This window comes from Rhizophagus irregularis, chromosome 14 (assembly GCF_026210795.1).
Source record: "Rhizophagus irregularis chromosome 14, complete sequence".
Lineage (NCBI taxonomy): Eukaryota > Fungi > Glomeromycota > Glomeromycetes > Glomerales > Glomeraceae > Rhizophagus > Rhizophagus irregularis.
This window is the reverse complement of record NC_089442.1, coordinates 1199477-1225670: the sequence shown is the minus strand read 5'-3', so window position 1 is coordinate 1225670 and position 26194 is coordinate 1199477. Positions and strand designations below refer to the sequence as shown.

Below are 26194 nucleotides of genomic sequence, written 5' to 3'. Positions count from 1 at the left end.
TGGCATAGACAGCAAGTATAAGTTCTGAGGAGTCGATGAAGTGTGTTGATAACGACTATAAGATGATAATGGACAAATATTATGACTGCTTCGAGGAAATATACGACAAGTATTTGATAGACGTAGTAAAGCGCAAGAATTTATGGAATATCAAAAAAATATTAGGACCGAACGCTCTTTTTACGCCAGAGAAAATGCTGGTACGCCTTGACAAAAGAGAGACGCTAGTGCCTAAGCTGTACTATTTTATAACAATTTTCTTAACAAAATTGAGTAGTGAGGTCGTTTCGAGTATAGTAAAAGATTTATTGCAACGTGAGAAAACTGCTGCGGAAAAAAACAACGAACCAATAATAATTCAGAGTAAAGCTGACAAGATTAAAATTGCTGAAATCTCAAAAGAAAACGACGGACTGAAAGGGATTGTAGACTTGGAAAATAGAATTTGGAATTTGGAAGCTGATGTTACGGCAAAGGAACGAATCATTTTGGAGAAAACGGAGGAAAATAATTTAATATGGGGGAAAACTGAAGGCGCTAGAGAAAAAAGAGGATAAGTCACTGAGTCAAGTGACTAATATGGAAACTCACAAAATGTTAGAAATGGAATGATCAGCGAGGTTAGGCTTGGAGCCTTGGAACAACATTTTTCCAGAAAATCACATGATATTACGTTTTACGATATACCTTGGTATTGGAGTGATATGGAAATTTATAGTCAGTTAAATGAAAATGTAGGATATATAGAGTACATGAGAATTAAACGATGTCATAAATACAGGACGGTTAGGGCTACGCTGCGTTTTAGTAACGCGTATGAACAAATATATAAAAATGGTGGCGTTAATGTGTCTATTACAAAAGGTGAACGTAATTATTTCTTTAGGATGTTTGATTCACGGTTGACATATAACCAAGTAAAAGAGAAATATTTTTGGCAAGCTAGTAAAAAACTAGAAGATAGCGCTTTAGTCAGTGATTATACAGTTATTAAAGAATATGTGAAAGAATATAAAGCATTTTTTGGAAAAAATCGTTAGTTAATGGGATGAGATTCATTATATTATGTTTTAATAAAGAAATGGATTAATGAGCGCAATAACCGAATCGATGAGAAACAGCGAATTTGGAAAAGAATTAAAATTGAAGAAATAAGATGACTATATAGACGAGAATGGCGAGTTAAAAGAAAAGATTCACGAACACGTGATAGAAATTTCACCTCGAGGTTAAATGGTTGTTCGATGGAGTGGCAACAAAGTGAGCCGTCATCAAGTTTAATACCATCGCGACGACACAAACAAAAGGTATGTGCTTTGAGTTGTGCTTTGGTAGTATATTGGTAGAAAATTTAGAAAATAGTAGTAAAACAAGATATAATAGGAAAAATATGAAAAACATGTTGAAATTTTTAGGATAACGTATATATATATTAGTTTTGTATTAGTTTAGTGTAGAATGGGGGTTTTTTTTTGTGAATAGCACATTGGTAGCGATAGTTTTTGCTTTGCTTGAAGTGGCAAAGTTTTGATAAGGAGAGAATTAATATAGATTTATCTATGTTAATTTTCAATGTAAGTTTTGATTTTTACTGTGTAAAATGTGTGCTTCTATACTTTTTATTACTTAATAATAAAATTTACGTTTATCAAAAAAAAAAAAAATTCCCTATCAAGTATCCGATGATCAGATTTCGAACTTTATTATACGAGATAAAGACGACTATTAACTCTTACAAATTCCTCAAAATTCCATTAGAATTTTTCCATTTAATATTTTATTGACCTTACTACAATTTATACAATTCGATTTTAAAAAAGAATAAATGCTGATCCTATATCACGAATATTTTTCTGTAAATCATTTATTTCATTGACAAAGTTTAACCGGCATTTATTATACAGCAGTTCATTTTTAAAGAAAAATTTTTATTGCTTATCATGTGTACTGTACACGCTAATAATCGTTTCAGACGAAATTTATTTTAGGGTACATTGCAGTGAAATTTGGCAAAAACCCTGCTGCGCCTCGGGAATTAAAATTGACTTGCAGAAACACAAAAAAATTTTTTAGAGCTCATTTTGACTGTTCACTAATAAATTTGGGACTTAAATAGAAATTTGGTGACTAAAATATTGTCAATATTTATTTAATTTAACATGACGAACAAATTTTGGGGTATTTCATAAATCCGTCATGATGCCTCGTACAGTACAATCAATTTTTGTTATACAAAGATTTGAAATGCGTGTACATAGGATAAAACATGTTACTCAACTAATCTACGTTATACCCGGAATACTCGGAAGAAAGTTAGATTATCAGATTCTTATTATTTAACATCCTCTCTATTTTATTATATCAATATATTTCAATTAATTTAAGCTAGCCACGTAGAATATAATGACCAATGAAATCAATTATATTACACTTTATGTTATTCACTTTCTATATACTTAAAATAATATTAAGAAATTGATGAAAATAATGACAATTTATATTATATATGTAATATGTTGTACAATAGATAAAGCAAATATCGGATTTTTGATCGTGATAATTATTGGATGGTGAAATTATGCAACTTGATCAGTGACCCCATTTTACCGACCTACAAAAAAGTAGAATTTTTTGATCAAGATTTAAAAATAAGCAAAAACAAACGTGTTAAGTGGTTATTGTTGGAAATTTTTGCCAGCAATCAGCCAACTCAATTCTGATTTTGATCACATGTTTGGATTTATTAATGGATTTTGCGATTAAAAATCCGAACAAATTCAATCCTTTTAGATAATACACTTTTGAGACAGACTTCCATTATTGTAATTCTGACAAATAAATAAAAGAACTAATTCTACCAAATTATTGTAAGAAAATATTTTTTTCTACATTTACCAACTTTTTCTTTTGGACAAAATAGCTTTAGTATAAAATTAATATTGTCTATATTAATAAATAAATGAGTTAGATACAGTAATATAAAAGCAGTTATTCTCAAAATTGTTCGCAACTTACAGTCGCGTATTTTAAACTTTCAAATAAAATGGATTGAATGAATTGGCATACTTTTACAGTTTCAAATACAAAAAATATAGATTTTCATATTGATATTGAATTATATTGGATTAGACTTTTTATAAACTTTCTTTAGAAATTATGATTATTAATTTTATAATACTATTAACTATTTTTTAAAGAATTCATTATCATTGGCTTATTAAATTTTTGCTAAGCTTCAAATAAGATTTCATCAATTTAATATTTCGTAATTTAAATAAATTATTTTTATTTGAGGCTTAAGAAATTGGTTAACTTGATATTGTTCTGATGTACGAGTATATTATAAGAATTCTATAATAAAGAATAAAAAAATAAGAAAAAAAAATAATTTTTGATTAAAAATCATTTGATTTTAAAAAAATTATTTTGATTAATATTATAAAAAAAAAATTTATAAAAAATTTTACCAAATCTCCGTAAACGATATCTTCATTATGTTCATTATGTTTACATGATATAGCGTTTACAAGTTGTATTGCTAACCGTAATTTATCATTTCAATAGAGTCAATTAAAATTTTCAATCAAATAACTGTGTACGTGGCGCCATCAGCATATTCCATGACAAAATATTTGTAAGAAAATCCACCTCACGTTATATTTTCAGCTATAATAAAATTTTAATAAAATAAATTTTTTTTTTTTCAGTTAGAAATATTTTTTTTATTCGCAGTTAAAATAATATATTAATATTATTTTTTTTTACCTCATTTACAATTTCTTGAACGGTTAATTTATATGATGATTTTAAAACAAATAATACAGTGTCAGAATCTTTCCAATTTGCACGAAAGATACTTCCGACAGAACCAATACTAATTTCTTGTATATTATTAAAATGAGAATAATCATAAAATTTAATATGTTCTTCTACGATGGCTTTTTCTAACCAATCAATGTCAGCACTTGAACCAGTTTCTTGTTTACTATCAGAGGCGCATAATGCCAGTAGATAATTTTAAGGTGTCACAAAATTCTGGCTGGCATTATCTAAAAAAAGAAAGAATCAACAAATTATTTTGGTCTACTCTACGCAAACTCGATTGTTTATCTTTTTAGCATTGTTTGAGGTCCCTTTGGAATCTGCGATTGAATGGCACTAAACAATAAATTATGTATTTAAAATTCAAAGATTTTCAGATCAAGTTTTGTTAATATAATCGTTAATTGGTTGGTAAAAAGGTTTATTATATTATCTATAATGTCCTTCAATCTTTATTTATATCGAGGATTACCTATTAATCATGGTAGTCAAGATGAATGATTTATTGGCATTATTAATGGAAATATTTAAATTGAGTACTGTACCATAGTTAAATAGTTGCATATGTTTATATAAATTAATTTTATACATAAAATATATTTAACCTATTTTATCTTAATATATGTCAAATATTGTATTTTTAATTTTACCATATCCAAAACGTTAGTTATTAAAATGATTTGCATGTATTTATTCAGATGAATTGGCAGTAGTGTTCCGAAAGGGTCGAGTCGGGTCGGGTTTGAGGATGTATTCGAACTTGACCCGAGTATAAAAACCAACCCGTACAAATACCCGGGTTAATATTTACATGACCCGACCTCTGACCCGACCCGATATAGTTTAACCCCCGGATAACCCGGGTCCAAATAAAATTTTCAGATATTTTATAATTTTTTAAATCCTCCTTACGCCCAGCCTGATTTCAAACATATACACGCGTGATTTGTATTTGGTTTTAGATTGCTTCTTTTGGCCGGTTCCTCCAGAAAAAATCTTCAACTGTAACACTTTCAATTACAGGTAAAAAAAAAATTTAACCAATTTTAATATTATTCAATGATTACAATATAATCTCTTACCATTGCTGCTAGGTGTGAAACTGTGAATACTTTACTATATTTAACTAGTATATTTTCATAACAATTAATAAAATCTAATAAAATAGACTAGTTATTATTAAACATATATCTTCCATCATAGTGGAACATCTTGATTTCGATCTGCTCAAGTGTTATAGACTTCTTAAATAAGTTCGCTTTCCAAGAGTTAATTTCTCAGCTTCACTCATTTTATACACAAACAAAGTTAGAAATTAAAAATCGTGTAATGTAAACGTTTATAAATATTTTAAATATAAATATTTGATTAAACCCGGGTCAACCCAGGTCAACCCGGGTCAAGCAAAGGTGTGACCCTGACCCGACGAGTCGGGTTGAATATAAGACTCGTGTCAAATAATGATAAACCCGATTCGGATTTTAAACACGGGTCGGGTCAAATGACCCGGGTTTGACCCGACCCTTTCGGAACACTAATTGGCAGCAAATATTTGACAAATAGTTGTAATGACTACTGAATGTGTTTATTTTTTAATTATTTCAGTATAATATATTATATGTACATATAATTAGGGGCTCATTAACCAAATTTGAATTATATTAATAGCCTTTAAATGTACTTTCAAGTATTTTATTTGTTTAATTACAAACTGACTTTATTTATGTAAAAGAAATTTACATATACTCTATAATCAGTGTTAAACAAAATATTATATATAAAGGTAAGCAAGCAAAAATAGATGTTTTTGTTAATATAGATAGTATGATTAAATAAAAAAAATAATAATAATAATGATAATAATGAATCCAAATATGTTTACTATTCACTTTCAATTAATCCCCTATAAAATAAATAATTTAAAGTTTGAATAAATTCTTTAACTAAAAAGCAAAATTAAATAGATAACTTACTTTGTAAAATCGCTAACTTCTACTGAAATACTGTAAACATCATCGATTTTTGAAAGGTCCTTTGTAAATGAATTAAGTAATTGAGAAGTATAACAAGCCTGCGGATGAGTAGTTAATTGATTTCTTTTAATAGATGAAGGATTTGCTTTTCTATATTCATCTGCTTTTTCAAATTGCTTTTTAATCTCATTATATTTAATAGTACGCATAGATTTAAGGAATAATCCAATTAATTCTTCTATTTCAATGGCATTTGGTCTATTATCTGGATTTGAATCCCAACACCTTTTCATCAGGTCAATATAACACTTTGGTGCTTCTAGTTCATTTATACCAGGTCTTATTCCACTACATATCTTTACTGCTAAAATACTATCATGAGCGCAATCAGCAAAAGGTTGTTTTGCAGTCATTATAAAATACATAATCATACCAAAACTATATATATCAGCTGCTTGAGTATAAGGTTTTCCTTTTAACACTTCAGGAGCTACAAAAGGCATAACACCATAAATATTTTTTTCATTTATATTACTAACTTCACCACATAAACCCATATCTGAAATACATATATTACTAATAGGATTTAAAGTAGAAGAATAATAATTATTAAATGATGATAAAATATTTCCTGTATGAAAATCACGATGAACCATTTTATTTTCATGAATTTTTCTGAGACCTTTAATGATGTTATTTAGTGCCTCTAATCTTTCTCTCCAAACCCAATCTACAACATAATTACTAATATAATCATCAAGCTTTCCACCATTTGCATATTGAAAAATCATAATATAATCCTTTGTATCTGGATTTTGTGATATTCCATATATATGAAGAATATGATCACTATTAATGGAGTATTTTTTAACCTAATGAAACATAAAATGTTATAATTTTGAATGAGATTCAATTAACTAAATGAAAAATTCATACCTCATTTAAAAATTCATTAGTAATATTTTGTGAATTATGTAAACATTTTAAAGCAACTTGTTCATTAGGTGTCCTTTTATATTCTGTTTCGTTATAATATCTTAATGGACCATCCATCCATATTGCTAAATATACTATAGCAAAACCACCTTTTCCTATATTTTTAATATAATTAAACTGGTTATATGGTATCCATTTAACTATTATATCATCATATTTATTAATTTTTAATTGCAATTCCTGAATAATATTATCAATTTTTTCATTTCCACTAGTCCAATTTGTAAAATTTTCTTTTAATTTATTTACTTGGCATATCTTACACCATTTACGCCGGTTTATTACATAAATGGTCACATGAAAAAATTCTTTTCTTTATTGTGTCGGGATTTTGACTCATCAGTAACTTGAACTTTCGGGAATTTTGAATTCCAGATTTTGGACTATTCGGGATATAATTCTTTCGGTATTTTAATCATTCGGGATATTGTCTTAGTCGGGAATAGGAGTGTCAAGATTTTATCACATCGGGATTATGGTTGTCGGGATTTCAGGAGGATCCCGTTAAGTATATTACCCTATAAATCCGTTACCTATGCAACGTGGCATTAAAATGAGAAAGAAATTATTTTTTAAAAATAAACTTCTCATTTATCCATATGATCATATTTAACTTTGAATATAAGGATAAATGATTATACACAGGTTTCTCTACCCAAGCAACTTCAGTTTTTATATTCGCTCAAGTATATTTGACCGTGTGGAGACTTGACTTGACGAAATATAATAGAAGAAAAAGGTAGAAGAGAAAGTGGTAATTTTTCCAATTTGCCTCGCGAAATATCAATACTCATGATAATCGAATGTGTCTCATCCTTTATTAACTATTTTAGAAATTATAATAGTTCTCAGTTTCTAATTGAAATGGTGACAATTTTCGGTTACACAATTAGTGTCTAGTCTGCGGCGCGGACTGCTTTCATTCATAAGGCAAGATATCATATAAATGAACGGTACCCGAAATATTCCCTTTAATTTGATTTAAGGTTTCAAGATTTAGTAAATTTATATGGCAATAATACTTACATTTAATTGGACTTTATATGGTTTACCGTTTGGTTGTAATAGATATTACCAGACTTTAATTTAGTGAGAAAGACTCAAAGTTTATTTAAGGGTTTAAATGTTTTAGTTGGATTTATTAAGAATTTAAACTAATTTGATTTATTTAAGATTTATTGAGAATTTAAAGATAGGAATTAGTGCATCATGTGGGTTACGCTTATATTTACCATTTTTTTTTTATTTTACATCAAATTCCAGATCCGATCGTACAACAAGCGTGATAACAACCGTCTTTACCAGCAAAAAGACCTACAATTTAGGTAGGAGTAAACCTCAATTACAGTTTGATATACAAGTTCGTTATTTGCTTCTTTCAGGTGAACTTGAAGAGAGGGACATAGCAAACAAACACACTATAATAGAGGAGAATTGGAAGGGGGACGTGGCAAATGATCATGTAAAGATTGCAATGAAAATAGAGCATAATAATTTCTTTTGTCCCAAGTTGAAATTTTTTTCGTTCTCAATTTAGACAACATGAGTTAGGATAAATATTTTATTTTCGACCCCTGTTAAATTAGAATGAATATTTATCCTTCCAAAGTTCAATTATACAAGTAGATTTCATAGTATATAATATGTATTTTCGATATATATTTCTAAGTTCTTTGTCGTCGTTAAACTCATTTGATGTTTCGTGGTGGTGGTGATGGTTAATCAATACAGTGATCGATCATCGATGTGGTGGTCGATACGAAATTCTGATTATTGGCACCGTTGACAATTTTAGTATTTATTCTAACGAAAATTGTTAATTTGTTACCATCAAAATCAAAGTGTGATGTTCATTTATGATTATCAAATATAAAGAATTTCACCGTTTTTTTTTAAAAAAAAAGAATCTAAAAACTGTTTTTGCTGAAAATATTTAAAAAAGAATGATTATTTCATTATTATTCACCTAAATTTTGAAATTCTCCCAAAGTATTTTTCTTATATTATTAGTAACTTTTTAGAGCTAAAGATAAATGAAATATTTCTATTTTCTGATACTATCTTTTTTTTTTAACAAAATTATAATTCTGTGAATTTGTGATTTTATCAGCCTCATTTAGTTTGAATCAACACAATTTCTTAACTTTAATCCATCTATCTTAGAAATAATTTAAAACGAGACAATTTTTATATTAATAATGAAATTATCATTTGGAAAAATTTATTAAATTGAGTATGTGGTCAACATCCTATTATTCAACAAAATATTAACAAATAGAACAAAATGAATTTACAGTGTAAAAAAGATTAAGTAGATTTACTTCATTTATAATACGTATAACTTCGAAAGATTTTCGTTTAAAAATATATTATAGTGGGTGAAAGATTTGGATATAACCTTGTCGAAAATAACGATATGATTCAGGTATAATTACATATATATTTTTGCTAGTTACATAAGTAAAGTGCGTTCTAAAGACGAAAATTGATCACGTGATTGCGAAAATTCAATAAAAAAATGTTCTAGTATCTTAATGTAAAAGCCAATTTCGTAAACCATTTTATCGCAATTTTCGAATTACTGAAAACAGTTTAAATGGGAAAATAAAATAAAAAAAATGATTTTTTTCAAAAACCCACGAAAACAGTAAATTTTATTGCATTTTTAGATAGAGAAGGTGCGATTATAACCTGAAAATGTTAATTTTAGAGCAGAAAACTTAATTTTTCGGCAAGTTTGCATATAAGCGACTTTTGAGATTTCGTGTAACCTAAAAAGTTCTCTATAAGTAAACTTACATAAGAGTTGGATTTTTCATCCTAAAATCAAGGTTTTCATGTTATAATCGCACCTTCTCCTTCCAAAAATGCAATAAAATTTACTGGTTTCACGGGTTTTTGAAAAAAATCATTATTTTTCTCGTTTATACTGTTTACAGTAATTCGAAAATTGCGATAACAATTTTCATAAATTTATTTTATTTTATTTATTTTTTTGGAACAATAAAGTCATTTTATTAGGATTTTTCGGGGTGTTTATTTTTAGATTGTATTAAATGTGAAAATAGTATTAGGAAAAATAAATTTCAGTTTTTTGCTTTATATTAAATAAAAATGTAATTTTCTTAATGTATTTTTTTTTTATTCGTGAGGATATTAAGTGTCGGGATAATCAGGATTGTGAGCGCCGAGTTTGTGTTATAACGGGATTCTGATGATCGGAATTTCATAGTAAATCCGCATATCAAAAAAAAAAAATCCATTTATTGTGGTGGAGTATAAATTAAACCACCGGTATACCTACAAGTAGTTAAGCAAACCGTTTCTAAGTGATGGAAACAAGCAGAATATATAGTTATTCCCACCCCGATATTCTCTCCTGGTTTGAAAAATTTCGTGGGATCATAATTATCAGCCCGCGTGTAAATAAATGATCCTTGATAAAGTGAATTACAATCAAAGTTTCCACTCGAACAATCATTCGCATTTATGATATCTGTTCTAGTGTATCCATTTACCAATATACGTTTATTTTCTGGTACAATAGTATAAATAAGGGAGTGATCTCTATTATGAAACGTATAATTACTAATAATCATTGGCCCCTGTTGCACACAACATGGCAAATTTCCAGGATTTTCTCTTGAGTTTGGTCCTTCTAATGTTAATTCGATCTGATGATTTGACAGGAATTTAATGCCTGAAGTGGCATCAAAATCAGTAAAATCTCCTTATTACCATGATAAAATAACAAGAACGTAAAAAAAAGAATAGATTATTAAAATTAGATATCTTAGAAAAATAAAGCAATAAATAAATCTGTTCTTAGATGACTTACTATCACATTGATCAAAAGCTTTAAAAGCAAAAGTTTTGAAGAATATAAGAAATGATACAATAATAAAAACCATGTACTTCATAATTGATGAATTTTTTGTATAATAAAATAACTATATAAGCTTTGATTCTGCTAGTTTTATTTATAAGAAAAAATTATCACTTCAGGCATCCGTTATTGGTATTATTTTAAATATATTGCGGAAATAAAAACAGAATTGATTATGCTAAACACTAATTTCTGCTGCATGATCGGCAAAATCTAAGCAGAATAACAACCGATTTTCCAATTTTGAATTTTACCCCTTAAAATCCATCAGCAAATGGCTTTATGTAATAAATGCAATTAATTTAAATTGTGATCATCCCATTAATTAATTCCTTATCAAGTATTCGATGATCTTGACTACGGAACCCTTCATTTTATTTTACGAGATAAAGATGACTATTAACTCTTTTACAAATCCCTCAAAATTCCATTATAATTTTTCCATTTAATATTTTTATTGACTTTACTACAATTTATTCCATTCGATTTTAAAAAGAATTTAATGCAAGATGTAAAATATTTTCAAGTCTGAAAGAAAGGTCAGTCAAAAAATGCCGATCCTATATCACAAATATATTTTTCTGTAAATCATTTCAATTAACATACAGCAGTTCATTTCAAAGAAAAATTCTTATTGCTTATTATATGTACTGTACATATTAATTATTACTAAATTAGATTTTTTCTATAGAAATTTTGGGAGTAAACGAGTTTTATTAGCGTTCCGATAGTTGTGATAGACGAAATTTATTTCAGGGTACGTGAATACACCTCGTACAGTACAATCAATTTTTGTTATACGAAGATTTGAAGTGTACGCAAATGCAAGTACGTGGGATGAAACAATTAAAACATGTTACTCAGCTTATCCACGTTATACTAGTAGGAATACTCGGAAGAAAGTTAGATCTGAAGTTCAAAGAATTTAATAATTATTTCATTATTTTTTTTAATTCCAAATGGACATTCAATTGATTAATTGATTCAGAATAACGAAAATCGATCACATGATTCATTGTGGCGCAGTAATTAATGAATTTTCGATGTATTCACTATTCAGTCGTCAACTTTAGTATGTTTCATTATACGAGATAAAGATGACTATTGACTATTGTACAGATTCTCAAAATTATATTAAAATTTTTTTTTATTGATCTTATTACAATTTATTCCACTCGAATTTAAAAAGATTTTCCGATCCTATATCCGGAAATCATTCACTGACAAAAATTGAAGAAAAATTCTTATAGTTACTCATCACCAGCTAAAAATAATAAAAATGGTAAATGAAATATGATTATAATAAAAATTTGGGGCTATGTACATTATCCCCTGATCGGCACGATTATGCAAATGTACTGGGTAGCAAATTTTATAGTAATATACCAACATAGTTCTCTTAATTAAAATTAAAAAAAAAAATTCATTTGATTTGGTTGGTCTGCATTAATATTAATAAAATTTGATAAAATTTTACAAATATTTTGCGTTAATACTAATCAAATAATTCAAATAATTATATTGGATAAATTAAAGACACATTACTGCGCCACTGAATTTTTTTTTTAAAAAAAAAAACTTCGGGATTTTAACTGTCAGGATTTTTAATTGTCAGGATTTGTGATTATCGGGATTTTGTTTCGTGTTTATCAGGACCTTGGTGTCGGGATTGTAGACTATCGATATTATGGTTGTCAGAATTCTGTATTGTAGCAAGTGCTACACTGCTACGTAGATGAACATGTGACTTTACGTTACTCACTTGGGCCAATATACGTTATACTTGGAAGAAAGTTATGAAGTTCAAATAATAAATAAGAATCTAGAAACCATTTCACTCATTTCACTATTGATTTTTATTCTGCTTTAATAAATTTTTTACTTTCAGATGACGAGAATCGATCACATGGTAATGATTTACTTTATTGTAATTTCTTATGAAATGAATTCAGTCGTCATGCCAATAACCAATTCCTAATTTGGAATTTATTTTCACCAGTTTTTTTATATGTAAATGAACACTATTCAAATTTAAATTAATACTTATATGATGAACTTCCTAATTTAAATAATCTTATTAAACAGTTAACATGATAACAAAATATTTAAAAAAAAAAACTATTTTGGAAGATAAAAATATATAACTTTCAATAAATAACTAAATGCAGAAAGTGTCGATATTCAGTAAAATTAATCATTGCATTGTAGAATAAATATATATATTTTTTTGATAAAGAATGCATTATGTACATGTTATACAAATACAGTACTAATGATCAATTAAAATGGCGAAATTTTGTTTCTAAAAAAAAGAATTATTATCAGATTCTTAGTAGTCACCCGTTGCTTCGCACCGGGACCAATGAGTATGTTTAAATAGAAAATTTTAGTATTATAATGTAAGTAAATTAAAGATGGTTACAACAGTTTTTTTCTTTATAATTAGGAATTTAATATGATAATAATTAGTTAACAAAAAATAATAAAATAATATGTATTAAATTATATTTATAATATATTAGAATGATATAAATTATATTTATAATAATATAGCTTATATTAATGATTTGACGTTTGAGTGTAGAATGAAATTCGGATTAATTAAGGAAGATTATAACTTAATTTTCACCCTGTGCGATTTAACAATTTTTCACCTTGGGTGATTTAACTTATATAATTTACCCGGAATCATTTCTTATGTTTGTCTATTTCTTTTTTTAAACGTACTCAGACAATCTTTTTTTCTTTAGGTCCTTTTACTCCTTTGCATGGCACTCGAGGTACGTTTTCTTTCTTTTTTTTCATTTTTGCTTTTTGCATATTGTTTCCTACTAACTTTATTTCGTTTTTTTAGGTCCTTTGGCTCTTCGATTTTGCTATTAAGATATGACCAGCACTATATGGCCGTTTCTTCTTATCAGTTATTTTTTATTCCATTCGTTTCTTACATTTTGTATTTCATTCTTTTAGGTCTTTCAGTTCTTCTCTGTAACTTCTAAGGTATGTTTTTTTTTGTTTTTGTTTATTTATTACATGTAATTTCCGTTCCCTACTAACTTTATTTCTTCTTTTATTTTATGGGTTTGGTTTCTACTTGGTCCCCTGTTTATCTCATTCTCATCCCTTCTCCATTTTTTTGTTTTCTTTTTGTCTCTTCATTTCTTTTGCTTTTTTTTATTCTTCCCTTCCCTCATTTTTTCCATTGTTTTTTTATTTCCTCTTTGTTCCTTTCATTCTCTTAACACTACCCTTCGTTCCTTTCATTTTTATTCCATTTCCATTCCTTTACACTATCCTTTGTTATTTTCATTTTTTTCCATTCCCACTTCTTTTTACACTACCCTTTGTTCCTTTCATTTTTTTATTCCCCTTTGCTCCATTTCGTCCCCCTTCATTCTTTTCATTTTTTTTCATTCCCACTTGATCTTTTTCGTTCCTTTTGTTTCTTTCACTCCCCCTCACTTCCCCTTCGTTTCTTTTATTCCCTTTTACTCTCCCTATTTTTTCATTCACCCTCATTTTTTTTGATTAATTTTTTAGTATATTCAAAAAAACTTTAATATTATGAAAATACTACAAATATTTTTATTAATTAATTAAAATATTATAATTATTTCTTGTTTTATATTACGTCAATCTTAAACTTATAACCAACTTAGGAAAAATATTTGAATAATTAAATGTATTAGAATCTATTCATTTCATTTATTATTATTCCTTGGTACTCATTTTACTTGATAAATTATTAATTTAACTAAACCATTTGAATTAAAATCTATACATTCAATTTAATTGAAAAAAATCTTACTCATCATTCTATCAACGTCGGTCAATTTTCCTATATGTTATATTGATTTTTTATAAATATGTATAATATAATATTTTGGCAATCATTGCCTGGGTTTTTTTTCAAATATGTCACATGATGTACAATATATTATTAATCGGCTGATGGCTGATTTGCTAATTTGATCGGTGAATTTTATTGTAAAAGATATTTTTAAAAAAATTATTTTTGCAAACATATTTATTCAAAATAATCTTATTTAATGAAATTTTATTTTCAAATATTAAAATTAAAGACACACATTTACGATTTTAAAGAAAAAAATCACCGTATTTATTTTTAATGAAGTGATACAAATAAAGAAACAACAACAATAAATAAAAAAGATAAATAAATTACAATGATCAAGGAGAAAGATGCTGATAAAAAATGAAATAACAATGGAGTAATGGAAAGTAATAGAAGATGAAAGGGAGTAAAAAAGAGTAATGGAAAGTGATAGGAAACAAAAAGGAGAAATAGGACATGACGAGAGATGAAAAGGAGTGATGGGAGACGAAAAGAAGTGATGGGAAGATGAAGAGGAGTGATGGGAGACGAAAAGAAATGATGGGAAGTAAACAGGAAAGAAAAAGAGATAATGGAAAATGATCATGATAGGAGGTTGGGTAATGATAGGAAACCAAGTAAAAAATAAAACCATAAAGTAAAAAAAATTTGAAGTTAGTAAGAAACGAAATATAAGATAGAAACGAAATAAAAAAAATAAATAAAAAATAAAAAACATACCCTTATTAATTGTAGAACCGAAAAAATCAAAATATCTAAAAAAATTAAATAAAATTAATGAAAACCGAAATATGAAACAGAAACAAAATAAGAAAAAATAAAAAAATAAGTAAGAAACGAAACGTAAAGTGAAAAACAACTGCATAACCGGAAGGACTAAAGGACCTAAAAAAATGAAATAGAGTTAGTAAGCAAAGTGTAGAAATAAAAATAAAAGAAAAAGAAAAAAAAAGAAAATACCTTGAGACCGAAGAACCGAGGAAACGAACATACAAGATTCGATAAACAAATAAATATGACGCGATCATGTGCCAATCTGGCTATTAAATCTGTCACGTGATTGAAGACCCAGGCAATTCCCTAATATTTTATTTTTTATTTTCGCATTAGTTTAGTTTTGTATCGTTACTATATATTTCAGTCTACTAGTAGTTGCTTGTAGTCCCGGACCTGATGTCTATATCTTAAAAATAAATATGAAAATATTTTTTATTTAACGTTAATAATAAAAAAAAATGAAAGAAAAAGAAAAAAAAATTTTTTTAAAAAATTTGGGAGGAAGAAAAAGGATAAAGAAATCAGGTTAAAAAAAAAAGTGAAATTTCCGATTTTTTTAAAAAAATAACAATATGGTCTAAAAAAAAAGATTGAAAAAAAACAATATATAAAAGACTGAAACAATGGGATTATTTAATAATAAAAAAAATTTTTTCAGTTTGGGAAAAAAAATTAAACCCAAACGGGAAAAGAATGAGAAAAAACAAATTTTTCGGTTTGAAAAAAAAGGAACCAAAAATAAAAAAATTAATCTAAAAAAAATTTCCGATTAAGGTAAAATTTTATTTAAAACTGAAATTGGACTAGTTGATTGGAATGTATGGAAAGCCGTCCTTGACAAAAGGTTGATGTCCAAACATCATGAAATATAATATTTAAACATCATGATGGTATGTCTAGACATCATGTTTGATATATGTAGGATGATGTTTGTACATTATTTAACATGATGTGAAAGACATCAACCAACATGATGTCTAGACATCATGCTGATCAAATTACCAGATATAGTATATTTATGAGTTACACAAAATAAAATTTACTATATTTGGTAACATGATGTCTAAGACATCATGTCGGTTGATGCTTGAGCATCATGTTGAATGCCCTATAAAAAAAGAAAATTCGGAATTTGTCCTGAAAAGTATGGAAAATGTCCGGAAATTTTCCGTGCGTCCGGAAAACATTCAGAAACGGTCACGTTTTGGAACATTTTCCGGACGCACAAATTCCAGACATTTTCTTGACACTCCAGAATTTGTCCGGAATTTGTCCAGAATCGAGCGTCTGGAAAATGTTCCAAAACATGACCATTTCCGAATGTTTTCCGGACGCACGGAAAATTTCTGGACATTTTCCATACTTTTCAGGACAAATTCCGAATTTTCTTTTTTTATAGGGATGATGTACAAACATTATTCTACATATATCAAACATGATGTCTAGACATTATCCAACATAATGTCTGGATATCAACCTTTTGTCAAGGACGGCTTTCCATATTGTCTATTGATATATGTAGGATGATGTTTGTACATTATTTAACATGATGTGAAAGACATCAACCATATGGCATGATGTCTAGACATCATGCTGATCAAATTACCAAATATAGTATATTTTATAAGTTACACAAAATAAAATTTACTATATTTGGTAACATGATGTCTAAGACATCATGTCGGTTGATGCTTGAGCATCATGTTATGGCACGCCAGGCTGGACAGATGTTTAACGTAAAAGCTAAATCATTTGACGTTAACACCATATCATTTGACTTTGGAGTACAAAGCATTTGGCGTTAACTATAAACCATTTGTCACTAATTCCAAAGCATTTGCATTAATTCCCAAAGCATTTGCCATTAATTCCAAAGTATTTGCAAATCCATAAACAAATTTCCTATAAAGGAAATAGGATTTCACGAGACTTTTAAAAAGAAAATTATTATGTACTTAAATTGCACCATTTGAATTTTAACCAAATATGGAAAATTATTTTCATATCGCCAAACTGTTTGACAGTATTGGCAAAGAATTTAACTATAAAGTCAAACAGTTTGTTGGTACAGCAAATCATTTGAATTTCGCAGTTAACCTTAAACGTCAAATGATTTAGCTTTTACGTTTAAACATCTGTCCAGTCTGGCGTGCCATATCATGTTGAATGATGTACAAACATTATTCTACATATATTTGACATGATGCTCTAGACATTATCCAACATGATGTCTGGATGTCAACCTTTTGTCAAGGATGGCTTTCCATAGGAATGCACACCATTGTCATAAAAATGATGTTTTATTAATAGTATAGATATACACAAATATTATAATGCTTGGTTTAATAATAATGAAATACTAAAAATTATAAAAGTAAATTTCGGAAATCTCCCTTTTTCATCGATCAAATATTTTCCCTTTCCCTTTTTATACTGAAACAATTTTCGTAAAAATAAATTCCAAGTGTTTTGAATTTCCCTTTTTCTTATTTTGTCAAAATGATTTCATCAAGATAAATCCTAAGTCTAAAAATATTTCCTAAGGTTTTCCCTTTTCTCTTCTTGACACTTTTCAATTTTGTCTTTTTCAAATTTTACCTTTAACAAACCTTTTTCTTCTCATCATTAGAATTTCAAAAATATCATTTTCAACGTTAACCCTCATATCAAATAATTCGATAGATTTTTTTGTGCCAAAATGATGATCATATCCCGGAATGCATTAGATCATTGACAATCATATCTTAAAATGAAAAATTATGAAAAATTGTGAAAAATTGTTCGTTTTTATGGATTAGTTAGTGCATTTTTATGGGTTAGATTTTGCATTTGATCTAACCATAAGTCCAAATTTGGATGAAAAAGTCTCAGATAATTTTATATATATGTTAGTATAGCGAAGCTAACATTTTTTAGATTTTTTTTTGATTGAAAAAGGAAATAACTTTCCATTTTTGCTTTAATTTTTTCTCTTTTCGTAAAAAAACTTTTTTTTGTTGAAAAAAAAAATCAAAAAATTTTATAAAAATAAAAAAGGAAATACCCTACCATTTTTGATTTACTTTTTTCTCTTTTCGTTAAAATTTTTTTTTTTCATGAAAAAAAAAATCAAAAAAAAATTTACAAAAATGAAAAAAGGAAATGGGTTTCCTTTTTAATTTACTTTTTTTTCTCCTTTTGTAAAAATTTTTTTTCGTAAAAAATTAAAAAAATTTTATAAGATGAAAAAGGAAATGGGTTTCCTTTTTAATTTATTTTTTTTCTCTTTAAAAAATTTTTTCGTTGAAAAAAAAAAATCAAAAAAAAATCATAAAAATATAAAGGAAATAATGGTTTTCCATTTTGATCTATTTTTTTCTCTTTTCTAAAAAATTTATATTTATTAATTTATTTTATCTTTATATCTCTTTTTTTATCCAAAAAAAAATTTTATCAAAGAATTCATAAAATTTAAAAAAGGAAAAATACTTTCAAAATTTTCAAAATGAATTTTTTCTTAATTAATAATTTTTTGATTTTTTTTTTTAATAATAATTTACTCCATTATACTAATAGGAAATTTACAGTAACTTTTAAATATTTATTAATATTAAAAATAAAATATTATTATATCTTCAAAAATTTAGATTATAGTACAATTTAGCATTAGTTTATTATTATTATTTTTTTTAACAGATAACTATATCACTATTTACAGCTGATTTATCGTAATAATAATTTTTTTTTTTTTATACGAATTTGCAGATCACTATATCACTATTTTACAGCTGATTTATCGTTCTTAAAAAAGTGATTAATCTTAATAATATTATTATATCTTCAAAAAATCTAGATTGTAGTACAATTTAGTATTAGTTTATTACTAGCAGTCGCCCGTTCCTTTGCACCGGGACAAATGAGTATGTTTAAATAGAAAATTTAGTATTATAATGTAATGCAATACTAAGTAAATTAAAGATGGTTACAGTAGTTTTTTGTTTATAATTAAGAATTTAATATGGTAATAATTAGTCAACAAAAAATAATAAATAACATGTATTAATTTATATTTATAATATTAGAATGATATAGATTATATTTAGAATAATATAGTTTATATTAATGATTTGACGTTTGAGTGTATTTTCACCCTGGGCGATTTAATAATTTTTCACCTTGGGTGATTGAACCTATATAATTTACCCGGTGATATTTTATTGGCTAAATTAATGTGCTGATTATTTTACATTTTGAATTCCTTCTTTTTTAGGTCTTTTGATTCTTCTTTATAACTACTAAGGTATGTTTTTTATTTTTTTATTTTTTTTATTTATTACATGTAATTCCGTTCCCTACTACTAACTTTATTTCTTCTTTTAATTTTATTAGTTTGGTTTTTACTTGGTCCCCCTGTTTATCTCATTTCTGTCCCTTCTCCATTTTTTTGTTTTCTTTTTGTTTCTTCATTTCTTTTGCTCTTTTTATTCTTCCCTTCCTTCATTCTTTACTATCAATGTAGACTTTTTTGATAACCATATAAAAACCCTATCATAAGTATGTTATAAAATTCATGAGCGCCAACCTGCTATTATAGTGGTAAATATATTAAAACACTATGTCATATATGTATTATAACATGAATTTTACAATATGTTCTACATGGTTTATTTCGCATTACAATAGATATATTATACATAATTACAACATCAATGTTTTATATTTATAACATGTATATTATTATTAGTATAATAGTATTATAATAGATATTACATTAATAAAATAATTCTGCTATAATCATTAATTAAATAATAAAATTTGTTAAATGTATTCCATATTATTTTTATTATGTAATCCTTCTCCTGTACATCTGTGTAATGAAATGCATTCTAGGTTGCTAATCAACAATTATTAACGGGTGAAGATGAAACCATAAATTACCATCAATACATCCTTAATCTTCAATTTGAAACTTATCTAAAGAGCAGACCCAAAATCGAAGATGTTGCCTACAAAATAAACAAAAGAAAAAATGGTTAGATTTTCAAAGCAAAGTTAAAAAAAAGTTTCAACCTATTTTGAAACTTACTGATCATAATTTAGAAGTCATACACCTACGAAAAAAAAAAATTATTAACAAAGAATAATTAAATTTAGAAGTTTTGAGAACGAAACATATTTTGGAACTTACCGATCATTCAATCTACCGATATCTACAAAAAAAGGAGAAAAAACCTTAAAAAAATTTTTTTTTTAAAAAAAAAAACCCCCAAGAAAAATTTCCGAAATGAACTGCTTTGAACTTACCATCTAAAGTAGACCTAAAAAAAAAAATTTTTAGTTAAAAAACCAAAAAAAATAAGTTTTGAGCGAAACTTTTAAGCTTACCAATTGAAAATCGGCCGCACGTCACAATGTCACATGAAGGTGCCGATCAAAATAATTCAGGTGTCAGCGAAATGGAATAAGGTATGAATATTTCAGTTGTGATTGCATTTGCAAGAAAGTGACTCAGAGCTTGCAAAGCTAATATCTACTGATTAGAAATTTTGCACCGATATCTAAAAAAAGAAAAAAATTAGAATAATTTTTTTATTTTAAAAAAAATCCAAAAAATTTTGAAAGCATTCGCTTCAAAAACTTACCATCCAAAGTACCAAAGAAATAACCAAATATAAAAAAAAAATAAAATAAAAATTAAACAATTTTAAAAAAAGAATTTACTAAAAAAGTTTGAAACAAAACACTTCAAAACTTCCCAAGAAACCAAGCCAAAGCTGAAGACAAAAATCTACAAAATAGACAAAGAAGAAACAATTAGTTTCTTCAAAATTAAAAAAATATATTTAATAAAGTTTCGCTTCAAAACTTACATCTAAAAACCGAACTTGATAACTTACAAAATAGATAAAAGAAGAATGATTAGTTTCTTCAAAATAATATTAAAAAAGAATTTAAAAAATTTTTTGAAATGAAACTTCCAAAACTTACTGATCCAAAGCGAAAAGTTGAAGCTGATTCATATCTAAAAAAATAAAGAAATTAGAGATTTTTATTTAAAAAAAAACAAAAAAAAAGTTTCAAAAGTGAAACTTACAAAACTTACCAATCAAAAGCACAATGACAAATCCTAAAAAAAATAAAAAAAAAAATTTTTATTTAAAATCCAAAAAATAAGTTTTGAAACAAACGAAACTTTTGAAACTTACCAATTCAAAGCACCGATGATACTAAAAAAAATAAAATACAATTTTTTAATTTTAAAATAAAATCAAAATAACGATAAAGTTTTGAAATGAAACTTTCAAAGCTTACCGATCTAAAGCAAAAGTTGAAACTGATACCTAAAAAAAAAAAGAAAAAAAAAGTTTCAAAACGAAACTTTTGAAACTTACCGAAAAAAAGTTTTTTTTTTAAAGCTTAAAAAGTTTATCATTTGCCGCACAGACTATAATTGACTAGTCCGATCAGCTGATCCTTCGTTTTGACTAGTATTGCCATTGGTCAAAATGTGATGATTCATATGACCGATCGGCAAAATTTACATAACGTTAAAGGTCAAAAGTTTTGATTAAAATGTATAGATAAAATATTATAATTATATTTGGCAATATATGTAAATAAAATATTGTAATGCTGAATTTTATCATATTATAATATTTGTGTAATGCATTAGATCTAAACAAATTATATCAACATATATATCAAAATAATTATTTATTAAGAAAAAAAATAATTATTGCATAATACTTGACAATTATTATTTTGTAATGGTTTATTACATTATTATTATAATTCAAAAACCTGTCAATATTCATGTTAACATACATGATAACATGTATGTATATGTAACATTATGATTACATGGATGGTATAATAATTGTAAAAAAATTGGCCTTGACAGTAAAGTTTTTTCTGTCATTTTTATTTCCTCTTTGTTTCTTCGTCTTTTCATTCCTTTACACTACCCTTCGTTCCTTTCATTTTTATTCCATTCCCGCTTCATCTTTTTCGTTCCTCCATTTCATTTATTATTATTCTTTTGGTACTTAATTTAACTAAACCATTTGAATTAAAATCTTTATTCAAAAATCTTATAGTTATTTAGACAATTTCGGATATGGATTTGGTTATAATAATCTATTATTAAATCAACAATTTCTTCAAAAAAAATTGACATTTTACATATTTTATAATTAATTAATTGATTTTTATGAATTTGAAAATCAAAGTATTTATCCAGCGTTCAATTTAATTGAAAAAATCTTACTCATCTTTCTATCAATGTTGGTCAATTTTCCTATATCTGATATGTTATATTGATTTTTTTTAAAAAAAAACAATAATTTTGTAAATATATTTAATATAATAAAAAAATTTGGGGGAAGAAAAAGGATAAAGAAAGGAAATCAGTTTAAAAAAAGGGAAATTTCCGAAAAAAAAGGACGATTAAGGTAAAATTTTATTAACTGAAATTGGATTAGTTGATTGGGAATGCACACGGATCGAATAGTTTTTGACCATAAATAGATCAGGCGGAGGCTTGTCACGGGTTTTAATTGTATGGCATGGGATTTCAAGTTACACATTTCCAAATTATTTACATTGAGACTATAAATCCAAATGTCAGACAATTTTTTTAGTTATATAGATTTTTTTTTTTTTAATAATAATTTTTCTTTTTAAAATAATAATTTACTAGTGAATAAAGCTTTACTATTTGGTTTCCTCTTTTAGATGGTTCTTATTATCTTATAACACAATGAATGAATCGAATGGCAGCTCCCCTGCTCCCCTGCTAATAAGTCAATTTCTTGTTTCATAATTACAAAATTTCTTTTTTTTGATCTTCGTCTCCCTTTCCTTATTTAGTAATAACCCGATCCTAATTCCCATACTCATGAATCATGATCCGGGAGTGTTATACATTAAATACATTAAAGATTTATACACTTTAAACATTTAACCAAATATAATACTGCGCCTTGTAATTAATAAATTCCTTCATTACACCATAAATAAATCAGGCGGAAGCCGGAAGCATGGCATGGGATTTCAAGTTACACAATTCAAATTATTTATACGGAGACGTCCTCTCTATTTTATTATATCAATATATTTCAATTAATTAATTAATTTAAACCAGCTATGTAGAATGTAATGACCAACACTTTATATTACTCATTTCTATATACTTCTACAAACCTACATTTATATTATATATGTAATATGTAGTACAATAGATAAAGCAAAATAAAACTATACTAAGAATATTATTAACTTTAAATCTTTTTAGATAATACAAGCTTTTGTCATCTTTTGAGACAAATCCCGGCTAAGCTAAAACCGGACAAATTCCGCTTTGGAACATTTTCCGGACACATCAAATGTCCGGAATTATTTACTGGACAATTTCAGGATAAATTCCGAACGCATTTTTTTCATAGGGTTTCCATATAAAATTTAGATCTCTAATTTAAAATTTATTTCTATTTGGGCGGACTTGTAGCAAAAGGGGGGTTTGGCCAAAATTTTTTTTTTGAAATTTTATTTTAATTATATATTACTTTATTTAACCTTTCAGAAAAAAAAAATTTTTGTTTATAATATATTAATAAAAAAATTTTTTATTTAAGAATTTGCAAATTTTGTATTTTTCTATTATTGCATTTAACAAATAATATAGATGCTTTAGAAAAAAAACTAATGCTTTTAATGAATTCCTTGCAAAAATTTACCCTAGTTTGCAAAAAATTGATTTTAAAAATCTTTAAAAATGATGGAATAAATTATAATTTATTAAATTAACCAATAATATTAAAGTTCATTTTTTTCGAAATCACGTGATTGTCCGAGCCCCACCTTTTGCTATAAGTCCGCCCATTTGTTCACTCGATTATATAATTAAATTGACGTCTATTTATCGATGAATATGATATTATCAACCTCTTACATTGTTCTGCGTTAAAAATATTTGGTTTCCCCTGTTACTGCATATAGCTATATACCGTATAATACTTTTGTGTTCAGTTATGGCCGAACTTTATTACGTTGGGCGTAAAATTAAAATCACGTGAACCAACTTACCTGCATGAAAATTGCGTAATTTATTTTAATGCTGATCACATCACTATTTTTTTTTTAAAAAAAATAAATTTTCGAAATCATGTCATCTCATGATGATTTTGTATGTGAATACTGTGGTAATTTATATACACGTAGAAACGATAAATGGTGCAAACCATGTAAAATAGATAATTTAAGACATAATTTCAAAAAATGGACCAGTGGAAATGAAAAAATTGATGAATTCATTCAAGAAATGCAATTAAAAATTAATAAATACGATGATATATTAGTTGAATGGATACCATATAACCAGTTTAATAATATCAAGGAATTAGGCAAAGATGATTTCACTACACTATATTCAGCAATATGGATGGATGGTCCAATAGAATATGGCTATGATGAAAAGAAAGGTAAAAGGATACCTAATAAGAAAGTTTCTTTAAAATGTTTATATAATTCACAAAATAATATCAATGAATTTTTGAATGAGGTATGAAATTTTCAACTTTTTTAATTTTTTTAATTCAATAATTTTTTTGTAATTTAATTTTTAAAGTACTTTTATTATAATTACTTTTTCTTATATATACGTTTTTTGTTTACAGGCTAAATTGTATGTTATTAAACATAGTTTTAATGGAATTTTTATAATATATGGGATAACCCAAAATCCAGATACAAAAGATTATATTATAGTACTTGAAGATGGTCATTATTGTGAATACTGTGGCGTATTAGGACTATATACTTGTAGTCTATGTCATTTTAAAAATAATTTCACAAACTGGATCAGCAGTGGTAATAAAATAATAGATGATTTTATTCAAAAAATGCAATTATTAATATGTAATGGAACTGATTGTATAATTGAGTGGGTACCTTATAACCGGTTTAATGACATCAAACAAATAGGCAAAAATGATGATTCTACACTATATTCAGCAATATGGATGGATGGTCCATTAAAATATGACTACCGTGATAAAAAGAATTATGAAAGGGTATCTAATTACAAAGTTGCTTTAAAATGTTTAAATAATTCACAAAATATTACTAATGAAATTTTAAATGAGGTATATGAGGTATGAAATTCTGATTTTTTTGTAATTCAATTAATTCTTTTGTAATGTAATTTTTAAATTATTTTTTATTACAAAAACTTTATGTAAATAGGTTAAATCATATAATAATGTAGATATAGAAGATATGCATCAACTTCTTAAAATATATGGGATAACCCAAAATCCAGATACTAAAAATTATATTATAGTACTTCAAGATGGTTATTGTGAAAAATGTGGTGAAAAATATACAGATAAGCAGTATGATTGGTGCGAACCATGTCAAATAAATAATCTAAAACAAAATTTTGCAAGCTGGACCAGTGGAAATGAAAAAATTGATGAATTTATTCAAGAAATACAATTGAATTTATATAATAATGCATTACGATCATATTATATATTCGGCGATAAATATTTATTTGAATGGATACCGTATAATCAGTTTAATAATATTAAAGAAATAGGTAAAGATGATTTCACTACATTATATTCAGCAACGTGGATGGATGGCCCATTAAAATGTGATCTCTATCGTGAAATAAAATGGAAAAGAGCGCCCAATGAAGAAGTTACTTTAAAATATTTATATAATTCACAAAATGTTACCAATGAATTTTTAAATAAGGTATTAATTATTAATTTTTTTGTAATTCAATTAAAGTACTTGCAATAACATTTTGTATTTTTTTCAGATTAAATTATATTCTTATAGTGGTGATAATAGTGTTGATAATTTTAATAATGGAATTTATGGAATATCCCAAAATCCAAA

General features: G+C 26.4%; 5 protein-coding genes across 5 annotated transcripts; 3 read left to right on the top strand and 2 right to left on the bottom strand.

Annotated features, from left to right (window-relative positions):
- Positions 1 to 194: 194 nt before the first annotated feature.
- On the top strand, positions 195 to 557 carry OCT59_005955 (uncharacterized protein; the record flags this gene model as incomplete). The annotated part of the gene is made up of 1 exon (XM_025331695.2): positions 195 to 557. One exon carries the CDS (start codon positions 195 to 197, stop codon positions 555 to 557), a length of 363 nt encoding a protein of 120 aa, XP_025183861.2.
- Positions 558 to 608: 51 nt separating this feature from the next.
- On the top strand, positions 609 to 1040 carry OCT59_005954 (uncharacterized protein; the record flags this gene model as incomplete). Its single annotated transcript, XM_025331696.1, has 1 exon — positions 609 to 1040. The coding sequence occupies one exon, from the start codon at positions 609 to 611 to the stop codon at positions 1038 to 1040; it is 432 nt and encodes a 143-aa protein (XP_025183862.1).
- A 4663-nt stretch (positions 1041 to 5703) lies between these two features.
- Positions 5704 to 7047, bottom strand: OCT59_005953 (uncharacterized protein; the record flags this gene model as incomplete). Its single annotated transcript, XM_066140950.1, has 4 exons — positions 5704 to 5725; positions 5796 to 6667; positions 6732 to 6886; positions 7041 to 7047. 4 exons carry the CDS (start codon positions 7045 to 7047, stop codon positions 5704 to 5706), a joined length of 1056 nt encoding a protein of 351 aa, XP_065997788.1.
- A 3007-nt stretch (positions 7048 to 10054) lies between these two features.
- OCT59_005952 (uncharacterized protein) lies at positions 10055 to 10711 on the bottom strand (the record flags this gene model as incomplete). The annotated part of the gene is made up of 2 exons (XM_025334124.2): positions 10055 to 10521; positions 10630 to 10711. The coding sequence occupies 2 exons, from the start codon at positions 10709 to 10711 to the stop codon at positions 10055 to 10057; spliced, it is 549 nt and encodes a 182-aa protein (XP_025183864.1).
- A 13741-nt stretch (positions 10712 to 24452) lies between these two features.
- OCT59_005951 (uncharacterized protein) lies at positions 24453 to 25446 on the top strand (the record flags this gene model as incomplete). Its single annotated transcript, XM_066140949.1, has 3 exons — positions 24453 to 24489; positions 24721 to 24848; positions 24964 to 25446. The coding sequence occupies 3 exons, from the start codon at positions 24453 to 24455 to the stop codon at positions 25444 to 25446; spliced, it is 648 nt and encodes a 215-aa protein (XP_065997787.1).
- Between the last annotated feature and the right edge of the window lie 748 nt (positions 25447 to 26194).